This window comes from Lycium barbarum, chromosome 3, assembly GCF_019175385.1.
Source record: "Lycium barbarum isolate Lr01 chromosome 3, ASM1917538v2, whole genome shotgun sequence".
NCBI classification, from domain to species: domain Eukaryota; kingdom Viridiplantae; phylum Streptophyta; class Magnoliopsida; order Solanales; family Solanaceae; genus Lycium; species Lycium barbarum.
This window is the reverse complement of record NC_083339.1, coordinates 149114588-149127607: the sequence shown is the minus strand read 5'-3', so window position 1 is coordinate 149127607 and position 13020 is coordinate 149114588. Positions and strand designations below refer to the sequence as shown.

General features: G+C 37.0%; 2 protein-coding genes across 2 annotated transcripts; both read left to right on the top strand.

Moving 5' to 3' along the window:
• The first annotated feature begins 3039 nt into the window (after positions 1 to 3039).
• On the top strand, positions 3040 to 3582 carry LOC132631550 (uncharacterized). The gene has a single exon (XM_060347122.1). It carries the CDS (start codon positions 3040 to 3042, stop codon positions 3580 to 3582), a length of 543 nt encoding a protein of 180 aa, XP_060203105.1.
• A 798-nt stretch (positions 3583 to 4380) lies between these two features.
• LOC132634398 (pollen receptor-like kinase 1) lies at positions 4381 to 7637 on the top strand. The gene is made up of 3 exons (XM_060350655.1): positions 4381 to 5462; positions 5721 to 6458; positions 6740 to 7637. Exons 1-3 carry the CDS (start codon positions 4592 to 4594, stop codon positions 7330 to 7332), a joined length of 2202 nt encoding a protein of 733 aa, XP_060206638.1. The 5' UTR covers positions 4381 to 4591; the 3' UTR covers positions 7333 to 7637.
• The last annotated feature ends 5383 nt before the right edge of the window (positions 7638 to 13020 follow it).

Below are 13020 nucleotides of genomic sequence, written 5' to 3'. Positions count from 1 at the left end.
GGAAAACGATATGAAATGTTCCTAGAACTATATGGTGATGATCATGATGGTTGTTGAATATGAAATTATTGATCTTAGTTGAAAGTTGGGTTGAATTGAAGATTATGTCAACTTGTGAGAAAAATGACTAGTTGAAGGATATTTGTGTTTTTAATGTTCATTGTTGATATTGTTGACGTCGTTTGGGTTGTTGTTGATGATTTATAGCCGAGTTGAATTCTCGGGGTGTCATATGTATAGGGGAAGTGCTGGCGAAATTTCGGTAGCCAAATATGCTTAAAGTTGAAATAATGGCATTAATAATTCACAATTGGTAAACTTGACCAATTGCAGTTTTTTGACGAAACGGGAAGTGAGTTTGGAAAGGCTTAAGGAGCGCGAAAGGTATGTAAAGCAACCCCAATTCTTCCCTTGGCATGCCCCTAGTGTGTTAGGGTCGGATCCGGGCCTCGAAGGACCTCTTGGCCTTCGGAATCCGCAAGACAAAATTTCATTTTTTCCTTCAGTAGAATTGAACCATTTTGATACGCTTTTTCTGAAATTATGCAATTGTGCTCTAAATTACTCAGAAAGTCATAGGATGTTTGTATAACCTTCGTAGATGATATTATATGTTTAGAGGGCACACTTTGAGCCCGCCGCCTTATTTGTTCTGAGGCGGGCCCACTATTTACGTTTTTGCCCCTAATGTGTTAAAGCTTCCTTTTTAAGCGATTTTTGAAAGAAATGTTTTAATTACCCTACTAATCGCTTAACGAATATAATTTTAAATATTCTGTTAAATATTATAAATTATTTTGACACCCGGAATGACTTCGGGAAAGTCAGACTTCTGTAATTTGTTATGATATCCGGAATACATTTATTATGATTCCGTCCGACTCCATTTGATTTGTTTGTCTTTGCTACGCCTCATCGAGTCTTTGAAAATACTTATGATATTTTTAAATTGGATTAGTCTCTCACTACTCCATTCGTGGATGTCCCAATGTTTCCCACACTGAGCCCGGGCCAGGATATGTTGTCAAGCGTAATTCTCTGCATTGTTCGCCGCGCCCCGATGTGAGGGGGCAGGTATACGCGTACATGGGTCTGTGGAGTATGATGTGCCATGTCCGCCTATTCTGATCTGATCTGTTATGGCCATTCTGATATGACATTTTATGATACGGGGCCACGCCCCCTTTTCTGATTCCTCTGTATTGTGGCACCAGTGTCGGGAGGGTGACCACGTTCTGCCTGCCGAGTCCCGTGGCAGGGATCGGATATGATATGACATATGTTTCTGTACACATTCTGTCTGATTTGGAAATATGCATTTGACACTCTGGATTTTGTACCCATTTTCTGTAATCATTATGATTTGACTTCTGTGATTCCGCTTTACATATTCAGTACATATTTCGTACTGACCCCCTTTCTTCGGGGGCTGCGTTTTCATGCCGCGCAGGTACTGACGACAGGTTCGCTGATCCACACGTTTAGGATCCTATTTCTGCTATTTGGGGCGCTCTCTTCTACAGAGCCCATCTTTTGGTACAGTCTGTCACTGCTATCTGGATATGTACTTTGTTCAGGGTATGACGGGGCCCTGTCCCGTCTTATGATTATGATATGTTCTGTAGAGGTCTGTGGATACATCTGTGTGGGTTCTGTACATATGTTTGGGATATTCTGTTCTGTGATGGCCTTATCGGCCTATGTGTGCCAAGTCTGCTTTTCTGCTAAGTTCTGTAGCGACCACTAATATTATTATTATATTATTATTCTGTTAATATGCTAATTTGGGGTATCGGGTACGTATAGGTGCCCAGCTCGGGCACTGGTCGCGGCCCACGGGGTTGGGTCGTGACAGGGGGCTTCAATGGTGATTTTACCGTTGGGTTTAAATGTGGAAGAAGAGTTTTCTATATAAATTGATTTGGTTTTTTTTTTACAAATTGGGAAACCAAGTGGCGTATTTTGAATGGTCTGTGGAAGTTTTATTGAGCCTTCACGCGCTCTTCTTGCGTGTTTCTCTGCCTGGTTCGAAAATGGGTCAAAAGATGGTATTTATTAAAGTTTGAACATGTCCAAAGGGTCATAGGACACCCGCAAAGTTTAGGTGTCTTATTGAAAAAAAGTGTATTCTCCAGGGGGGGTATTTATGTATTCTCTCCTCCACTTTTACTTGTCTTAGGCCATCTCCAACTCTTCACTCCAAATCTTTACTCCAAAATGGAGTAAAATTACTCCAACCATTACTCCATTTTTTACTCCAAAAAACAATATTCCTTTTTATATTATTCTCTCTCTTCTATATTATATTATTATCTTTTATTTTCTTATTTCCATTAAACAAATCCTATCTTTTTTTTTTACATATTCGTCCCATATAATTTATATTTCTTTCTTATATAACCATTTAAAATAAAATTATTTTATACCATAAATTTTTAAATAAGATAATTTGTAAGCAAATATTATAGATTATACATATTAACGGATAATTCAAATAAAAGTGAAATCATTGAGATACAAGATAATTCAATACATATTATATTATGGTAAAATTTAGTTTAAATACCACTTAAATATTCAACTTCCACCTCTAGTATGCTCCCATAAATGATCTATAATGCATTACGAAGTGCAAAATGAGCATCTTTGCCCTTAATTTTTTTGTGTCGACCTAAAAATTGTTCAAATCGGTGATTTTCATCTATTACCATTTCTATTGTTGGAGTTGGACCCTCCCAAGCATCTTGAATTGGGAGATTCGCATCGAAAAATCGTTGCAATGTCGAATTCAAACGATTGAGAAAGCCGTAAGAAAATTAAATGGGTGTGTACGTCAAGTAGAAAATTTGCGTCCTAGTGGTGCTTCAGATCAAGATATTGTGAGTATTTATTTTGTAGTTACTTATACTTTATTTGTATATATTTACTTATTGTTTTACTTTTTTTTTTTTAATATTGCAGACTACACAAGCAAAAGATTTACTTATGCAACATCCGAACTTCAAAAAAGGTTTTAAATTTGATCATGTGTGGGCTATAATGAAGGATTTTGAGAAGTTTAACGATGACGATGCTGGAAGAAAAAAAGCAAGAAAGCAAGGCTATACTAATATATCATCGGAGTCTGAGACTCCTATCCCTGATTCACCCTTTGTATCTTCTCCTAACTTATCATCATTTTCATTAAATTTAAATGAGGATGTTGCAGGCGATTCCACATCATCACAACGACCTAGTGGGGTGAAGAAAGCAAATATGAAGAGAAAAATAGATGAAGATTATATAAAAATGGTCCAATCAGAAAATAGTCAGATTGTTGAGGTGATGAAAGATTCAAATGAGACAAAAAAAAAAAAAACTTTGAGACTAAAAGAACTCAAAGAAGAAAATAAATTTTTATTCATCGATGTGGATTCTGTTGTCGATCCAAATCGTCGTGAAGTTTTGCGAAAAGAACAAAAACGAATAATGGATAAAAGGAGTCAACAATTTCCACAGCCACAACCACAACAATCCTATGCCCCATTCACTCAATTCTTTAATGATTTTGGTGTATTTGGAAACGACTTACCTCTCTACTAAATTATTATGTTATTTAATATTGTTTCAATTTTTATGTATTTGTAATTTAATATTTTCAATTTTAATGTATTTCCAATTTTAATGTATTTTTATTTAATGTATTTTCAATTTTAGCAACATCTTATATTTTATATTAGCACCTTTCATTTTTGTGATGGTTATATAATTTTTTTATACAATTTAACTTATAATAAAATTAACTTTCAATTTTACATAAATAATATTTGCACGAAAATTAATTTATCAAAATTATACGCCAAAATTAAGATGTAAAATTAATATTATAAAGACATTACATAAACATAATTAGGTATATATAATATGATAAATTAAAAGGGTTAAATAATAAAAAATAATAATAAACTAATAGGGAATAGTGATGGAGTGGATGAATAGTGTCACTCCAAATTTGGAGTGACACTGTTCACCATCAAAAATGGAGGCAAATTGGTTGGAGCAAAATTCCTCCATTTTTTACTCCAAAATGGAGTTTGGAGGTAAAAATGGAGGTGGGTTGGAGAGATTGCCTTATTACTAAAAAAAAAAAAAAGATAGATGTACATTCTTACTTATTCAGTTTGGAAAATCAAAAGGTAATTTACTATTTTATATCTATTTTACCATAATTATTAATTATCATTTTCAATTCATTTCTCAACATTTAAATGACTTATAATAATTAAGGGTCATATAAGAAAATTATCATTTAATTTATTGTTTCTTAAAAAATGCGTCAAGTGTAATTGATGGAAACGTGACGGAGGGAATATTACAGAAGTAGAGTGAATAAATTAAATGCCCTTAAATTAGTTGGGGCTTTTACTTAGCAATTTTCATTCCTTGTCGCTAGCTAGCTCTCTCTTCCATCTCCAAAGTTGAGGAGAGAACACAAAGCTGAGAATATAATTTTTTTTGTTTATTAAAAAAAAAAAAAAAAAAAAAGGACGGAAGACATTGAGAAAAGTACTACTAATGTACATAAAAACCAAAAGAAACGGCGTAAAAATCTATGGTTAGAGAGGTGTGCAGTGCTTATGCCTCAAATTGTGGTTTGTTGTGGGTAGGCAAAGGAAGGATGATGACGGAGGTGCACGATGCCGGCCGGCCACCAGTGCAGCGACAAGCACCCATCACGTCTGCATGTTCTTCATCATCAAGATACTCATCATGCTTTCATCATCATGCCCGTCACTTGATCATTTTCCTTCTTCTTGTGTCCGTATCGGCTCAACCTGGAGATTTGGACGATGAAGACGATAAAACAGATCATCTTCCCGATGCAAAGAGCTCTTCGGAGGCCCTCTTCAACTTTAAAAGCTCGCTTTCTACATCTTCACCTACGGGACAGGCGGTACTCGGGTCTTGGGCTCCATCCACAAGCCCCTGTACAGGGAGCAATGAGAATTGGCAGGGCCTGATTTGCTTTGAAGGGGACGTATGGGGCTTGAAACTCGAGAACTTGGACCTGTCTGGGGCAATTGATATAGATTCCCTGCTCCCCTTGCATTTCCTCCGCACCCTTAGCTTTATGAACAACAGCTTCAAGGGGGCAATGCCTGATTGGAATAAACTTGGTGCCCTCAAGTCATTGTACTTGTCCAATAATAGCTTCTCCGGTCAGATCCCCGATGATGCCTTCAAGGGTATGTCTTATCTCAAGAAACTTTATTTATCCGACAACCAATTCACAGGCAACATTCCCACCTCCCTCGCTACCTCCTGCCCTAGGCTCTTCGAGTTGAGGCTCGAAAACAACAAATTCAGCGGCTCTATACCTGATTTCCCCAGGGACGTTCTCAAACTCCTCAACGTATCCAACAACCAACTCGAGGGTCCAATCCCTCCTTCTCTTTCTTTAATGGATCCAACAACATTCGCAGGTACGTACGTAACATCTAATTACGTGCTACTCCATTGTTTAATAATTAGCCATAGCTAAATACGTACTACCTCATCATAAATGTTTTCTGAACATTGGATAAAAACATTAACTAATTACTCCTTTCCCCCTAATATATTACGGATCATTTACATTAATTTCCACTAGTCCATATTTGGTTTTTTGTTGTAACTAGTAAGTTGACACACAGAACGTGTTGCCTTTTTTGTGAACGTGAATTTATTTTATATGTACGCAGGGAACAAAGGCATGTGTGGGAAGCCTTTGGAATCAATTTGCTACTCCCCAAGTCCAGAAGCAAATAGTACTCCTAACAGTCTCAACTCTACGATCAGCGGCCAATCTGGTGATAATATTAATAAGAAGTCGCCCTCTGTCCTGAGTAGAGTGATGTTGATCGTTGCAGTTTGTTTGGTGGTCTTAGGTCTCGTGATTGTGCTAATTCTTATTATTCGCCGCCGCAACCATAGCAGCAGCCAAGATAATTCACAACTCACCAGCCGAGCTGTTGTGTCAAATAATATTGATGGGGATCAAAACACTTTATCATCAGCTCCTGATGTGATAATGAGCGGCAATCCAACTTATCCAAGACACGATAATAATAATAATAACATTAAGACAGCAGAGGCACCAGCAGCAACAACATCGGTAGTGGGTAAGTTGTCCTTCGTTAGAGATGACAGGCCACGATTTGATCTACAGGACTTGCTAAGAGCATCAGCGGAGGTGCTTGGCAGTGGGAACTTGGGGTCCTCTTACAAGGCACTACTTATGGATGGCCAAGCCGTGGTGGTCAAGAGGTTTAAGCAAATGAACCATGTCGTTAAAGAAGACTTCCACGAGCACATGAGGAGGTTAGGCAGACTAAGCCATCCCAACCTACTCCCCCTTGTGGCCTATTATTATAGGAAAGAAGAGAAGCTGCTTGTTTATGACTACGCCTTCAATGGTAGCTTGGCCAGTCACCTTCACGGTATGCGTGCAATGCATGAACTTAATTACATTTTAATTAATTATTATTTCTATCCCCCGAAGGGGAATCTTGGAGTAACTGATAAAGTTGCTGTCATGTGACCAGGAGGTCACGGGTTCAAGCCGTGAAAAAAACCTCTTGTAGAAATGTAGGGTAAGACTGCGTACAATAGACCCTTGTGGTCCGATCCTTCCCCGGACCCCGCGCATAGCGAGAGCTTAGTGCACCGGGCTACCCCTTATTATTTCAATCCCCTAATTGATTACTCCCTGTTCATGTAGGCAATCATTCTAGGCTGGACTGGTCAAGCCGCTTGAAAATCATAAAAGGAGTTGCCAAGGCCTTGGTCTACCTTCACAATGAGCTGCCAAGCCTAGCACTTCCACATGGTCACCTCAAGTCATCAAACGTTCTTCTGGACAAATATTCTAATCCCTTGCTGATGGATTACACATTGGTGCCGCTGGTGAATCTTTCGCAAGTACAACATCTTCTTGTGGCTTACAAAGCCCCCGAGTATGCACAACAAGGCCGCATCACCAGGAAGACTGATGTTTGGAGCCTTGGGATTCTAATACTAGAGACCCTCACGGGTAAACTCCCAACAAACTACCTCGCTCTCAGCACTGGCTACGGCACCGAATTGGCTACCTGGGTCGACACCATCATTAAAGATAATGAATCGGCATTTGACAAAGAGATGGACGTCACTACAAAGGATAGTCGAGGACAGATTCGAAAGCTCTTCAACATTGGATTGGCTTGTTGTCAAGAAGATTTGGATACAAGGTGGGATCTCAAGGAAGCTGTTGAAAGTATACAAGCCGTAAATGACAAGGATGACTCCAACGATCAAATTGATGTTGGAGTTTGACATCCATCGTCCAACTATATATACTCAACCCATTAATTCCCTATATATATGGATCCTAGTAGTGCATTACATATCATGTTTGTACACATTTTCATTGTATGCTTCATTAAATTACTGAAGGCGTAAATAGACCTGCGAATCGATGTCTTTCAGTCCATAATTCGACGCTACATTTTGGAAGTGTGCGTATTATATATATATATATGTAAATCTAGAACTTTGTTTAGCTCTAAAATGTTCTGGTTCGCATATATGGGTTACGGGGTCAATTGGTTTGAAATATCAAGGATAAGAATACTATTTAATTTCGGTATGAATTGTGTACTATTACTATCTATACGGTTGTTTCGTTTTAGATAGAAAACTATGCAGTACGTCTTAGAGCCTGTTTGGATTGACTTATTTTAAAGTTCTTTTAAGTAAAAAAGTGTTTTTAAGCATTTGTTTTTAAGGTAAAATATTAAAAATAAGCCAAAAGTCAAAAGTTATGAGCCATCCAAACAGACTCTTAGTATGTTGTTATATATAAATAAGGCTTAACACATAGCCGGTCCGTTAAACTTGCCAGGCTATGGCATTTAGACACTCGAGCTAATTGGACATCTCAACTCCACTAAAGTGTTTTATTAAGACACTTTTGGTTCAAATTTTTGAATTGTTTTGTGCGTTTTCATTCGTCTAATAGGTATTAAGTTAATCACATAAAATATGTCATCTCATTTAATTATAGCATCAACCTCAAGTAGAAAATGTCTGGAGTTTTGCGGCTTATTGAGACGAATGCGTATAATTGAAGGTCCTGAAAAATAATAAATTTAATCTTATTTAACAATAATAGTAAGTTTGGATTAGCTAATTATAAGCACCTGAAAAGTTTTAAGGGTTGAAAAATAATTTTAAACGCTGAACTGATTTTTAAGTACGCAATTAATGTTTGAATAATAGCTGATAAGTTTTAAGTGTTAGAAAAATATTTTAAATGCTGAAACTGAAATATAGAAGGGGCTGAAACTAGGGGTGTCAATGGTTTTGAAAAAACCGATTTTAACCGACCAAACCAAACCGTACCGAATCGATTAGCGTTTATTTTTTTACTAAATCTGACAGGTTTTATATAAATTTCTAACCGTACCGAATAATTGGGTAGGTTTTAATTTTATAAAAATAAACCGAAAAATAGCTAACACCAAATAAATTTGTACGTGTAAAATATATTTTGTATATTAAATTTTAATAAGAATAATGAAACATTAAAATTTTTGCCTTAGGCCTACAGTGATGGAAATGACTAAAAGTCAGCAACATGTAATTAAGACCCTGTCACGCTCTGAACCATGGCCTGGGCGTAACACGACACTCGATGCCTTACTGCATGTGACCGAGCGAACCACATGGTTTACTGGATCAACATGGGGCATAAACATGAGCGGAATATAACTTAAACATGATGAGCATGAATAAACATGAGATGTCATAATAATAAATAAATTACTTGATTAAAACGTGAATACGAATTGTCATAAATACTGAGCCAAAGATGGCTATATGACTCTGAATATCTGACATAACATGTGTCACCCCCCAACCTTGGTGAGGTATGATTGGCACTCGGTACCTGGCAAGGACTAAGCGAACCAAACTGTAACTCGCATCTTCTATCCCGAAAGATAAACTAGTCTAACGAGGTCAACCTGTGAATATTGCATCATGCATAAATAAAGACTTGACCACCTGGTCAAGCTACGTTTTTGTAATAACAACTCATAACACTCATACATATATACAAGGGCCTACGAGGCTAACATCACAACTGACAAGACATAACTAGACTGTACACAGGATCTGTCTGCACAGCCTCTAAGAACATAACCAAAATGTATAAGTCGGAACAGGGCCCCCGACATATCTATAATACAACAGTACATATACAACCCTGACTCGACAATGCTCTAGGAAGAAGTGAAGCTCACCAATCAAAACCTGCACTCTGGAGGTAATCTACTGCGGATAGTCCTCACCTCGCCCGTCTAAACCTGCGTGGCATGAAACACAGCGTCCCCAAACAAAAGGACGTCAGTACGAATAATGTACCGAGTATGTAAGGCATGAAGCATAATACAATAAACATATGTCATAAGAGGAGAAGATAAGAATATAGCCCGGCACCTTGACTTATCGAAGTACTCTTAGTATACACATACATATACATCTACTCTTATACTCTAGAAACCTCAACTACGTTCATATGCAATGCTATAACTTGATTATCTTATTATCTTAACGTTATCTGGCCCTGTGTTGCGGAACGTGCAACCGATCCATATATAATGTATATGTTGCGGAACGTGCAACTCGATCCATATATAATGTATGTGCTGCGGAACGTGCAACCCAATCCATATATAATGTATATGTTGCATATTATGTATATAGTAGAAGGTATGAAGGTATACATGTATCTCTCTATCTCTCTCTACAATCACGGGACAACATGGAGCGGATAGGAACCCCTCTTATCAAAGTAGGATGGAAGCGTACGGGAAAATTTAGCACCTATAGGACAAGAGCTCTACGATATGGGTTTCTCTTATACGAGTCGTTTAACTCTTACTGATTACGGATTCATGCCATTGAAAAAAAGGGATATCCATTACATACGATTTTTATAAGATTATCAATTATGAGATAATTAGTTCCCTTATTACACATATAGCTTATGAATTACTCAAGAAATGGGATTTGACATTCTGACTAGACAAGGGAGTTCTATATAACTGTATGAGGACTCAGTAGTATACGATTGATATCTCAAGAGGAGGAAACTGGATGCAAATAGAGGACTTATAGCACTTGGCTCTCTGGAGCTCATATAGAAATAGAACTACTACTACGACCTAGCACCAGACAACTGATGTCACACAAAAGAAATACATACGAGAAACTCGCAATACTTTACTTCTAGGAACTCAAATGGAAAAGGAACAACTGATGATACTTTATGCTAACAACGACAATTACAATCTGAAACTTTACACATAATGTCCTACACAAAGAGGGAAGCATAATCTCTTACAACTAGGATCACATGGGAGGAATAACTGTCTTCAAATGGAGGCTCGCAATAATCTACTTCTTGAAACTCGTCTAGAGAACAAACGTATAACTGAGCCTCAAGCTAGCAAATATGATACAAATACTTGCACGTATTGTTCTATGGATCTTCTTAGAATTCCTTCTGAACCTATATTCTAATCGTCTTAATCATCTTCCTCTCGGGAAGAACTATGTTCGTCTTTATCAGTTAGTTTCATCTTAAGTACATCTGATAGCCAAACTGCTAATCCAAATACTATCAACACATTTCACCTTAACTTGAGAACTATAAATCTTATAAATTATTATTTTTAATGCCGTTAATACGAATCACCTCAAATACGATCTAGATCCCCTTCATATTACTCGGGAACTACCAACTGGTTCATCTTACTAACTTTCTACCTCTCAACAACAACCCAAATAACTATCAGTACCATTTATCTTACACACACTCTATGGTTCACTTAATAACACCTTAGGAACTCACAACATAATCCACTATAGATACTCTTCCATTTCAATCTTAATCATATAGGAACTTCCAATATCATTCATCTTAGCCCACGTTACGTAATTCCTTTAATCACACATTATAGACTATCATCATCATTAACAAGTAAGGTTCTCACATTGTTATCAACTAACAACCGTCATGCTACAGAGAATCTTTTGGGGTGCCACTATTGCCCATTTATACCCACTGAAAAGAACAAGAGACTACCAATAGATATGTGAAATTCGTGTCATCGGGGCAACATAAACTAGGAAATATATGAAACTATCAAACACATAAATGGAACACCTCTAGAATTCTGTTTTGGAGTCAGACTCTATATACTACTAATATAAACCCACCTAAGTGAAAACTCTATTTCCATTGCGACAACTTGTATCTTGACTTCGAGGAGTAACACGCTCGAGTGCAACTGAGTATGGACATATAACATTTCTTAAGAGACTCGCAAGACTTACAACATGGAATCAATACATTCGTAAGCTCTAGACATTCATGGTTTATGTAAGAAACAAATAACATATGCCGTGTCGTAGTGGCGAGTCAAGGCCTTACATATCTTCATTAAATCCTTCGAATACTACGACGAGTCAATCCTTCCGATATACATGCAACCTTGCATCCGAGCGCAACGGCTTGATGTCGTACACTCAATACTCAACTACCAATGTTGCTCACTGTAGACGTTGGAGAAGCTTGGAAGTAAAAATATTTTACATCTTGTCGAGAATTCATATGAGGACTTGTATAAATGTAAAGAGTGGGCGGTGGACACGTCGGTTCGGGCATAGCTAATTTTTCTCAACTATTAAATCTACTATAACATAGTTACTTTATTCTACATATTCCAGAATCTTAGTGTTTTATAATTAAGTACTCTAGTTAACATATATATCCATAATTTGTTTTGGTGGTAAAATAGATAAGTTATAGGATGTAAATAACACAAAATATTATACTCTATGTTGCCCACTAACTTTGTAATTCCAACTCATTAATAAAATAACACTCATGGCTGCTTATTGATATCTGTCTAATTCTATCAAATTCTAATTTTTCCATCCTAATATCAAGTGTACATATTTTTGTACTAATAATTTCTCAAAACAGTAAAAAGATAACTTTCTTTTCTTATCAGAAAATAATTTCTATCTTTATAATAAAGAAAATCTCATTTATAAACTTCCTCATATCATGTGTATAATTAAAGTATATCCGGAGGTAGCAATAATAAGAACTACCCGAAATCATACTTATGAAATCTTCACTAAAGGTTTTACTTATATATATATCACATCAAAATAATAGATAACGGTATCAAGGATATCAAACTTACGAGCTCTTATAATAACACTGTCACAAATCCTGTATAACCTCTGAACAACCTTAATCCCTTCAAGCAGATATAAATTTACTACGACGCATCCTAACGCCAAAGTACGAGGTGTTACAACACGACTGGCTAATATATGAAGCCTCTGACATGAGTCTGACTGCTAAACTGTTTACCGGGACAAGGCCCCCGACATACCTTCAATGCATAACTAAAATAACATAAATAAGATAAAACTATGAATGAGATGGGGCTCACCAATAGCTAATATGTGTAGAGTACTAACGAGCCGATCCATCGTCTTGTGAATCTGCATCTTGAAATGCAGGCCCCAGGAAAATAAAGGGGACGTCAATACATTTGAATTGTACTGGTATGTAAAGCAACTGAATGAAGTAAAGCATGACACATGAAATAATAGAACTGAAACTGAAACTGTAAACTGAACATGAACAGGAATATCATCTGACATGAATATGTATGTATAACATGAGTAAAATATATGTATAACATGAGTAAAATATTTTAAGTCTGTAAAGATAACTATGGGAGAGCATTAGTATAACCGACATGTAACCACCACGTAAGAACATGGCGTCTGATATCTGCCCGACCAGCTAAGCCATCATGTACCTTGCTAGGGTACAAGACATGAGCATGAACATGAATGGATCCAATAACCACAATGGGTAAACATGAAGGTATCGTCCTAACTGGGCGGAGCGATCCTTATCCTACGCAGGCA

Coding starts and splice junctions, on each gene's coding strand:
- LOC132634398 (XM_060350655.1), top strand. CDS start 4,592: ATGGTTAGAGAGGTGTGCAGTGCTTATGCCTCAAATTGTGGTTTGTTG. Junction 5,463..5,720: donor GGATCCAACAACATTCGCAG/GTACGTACGTAA, acceptor ATATGTACGCAG/GGAACAAAGGCATGTGTGGG. Junction 6,459..6,739: donor CTTGGCCAGTCACCTTCACG/GTATGCGTGCAA, acceptor CTGTTCATGTAG/GCAATCATTCTAGGCTGGAC.
- LOC132631550 (XM_060347122.1), top strand. CDS start 3,040: ATGAAGGATTTTGAGAAGTTTAACGATGACGATGCTGGAAGAAAAAAA.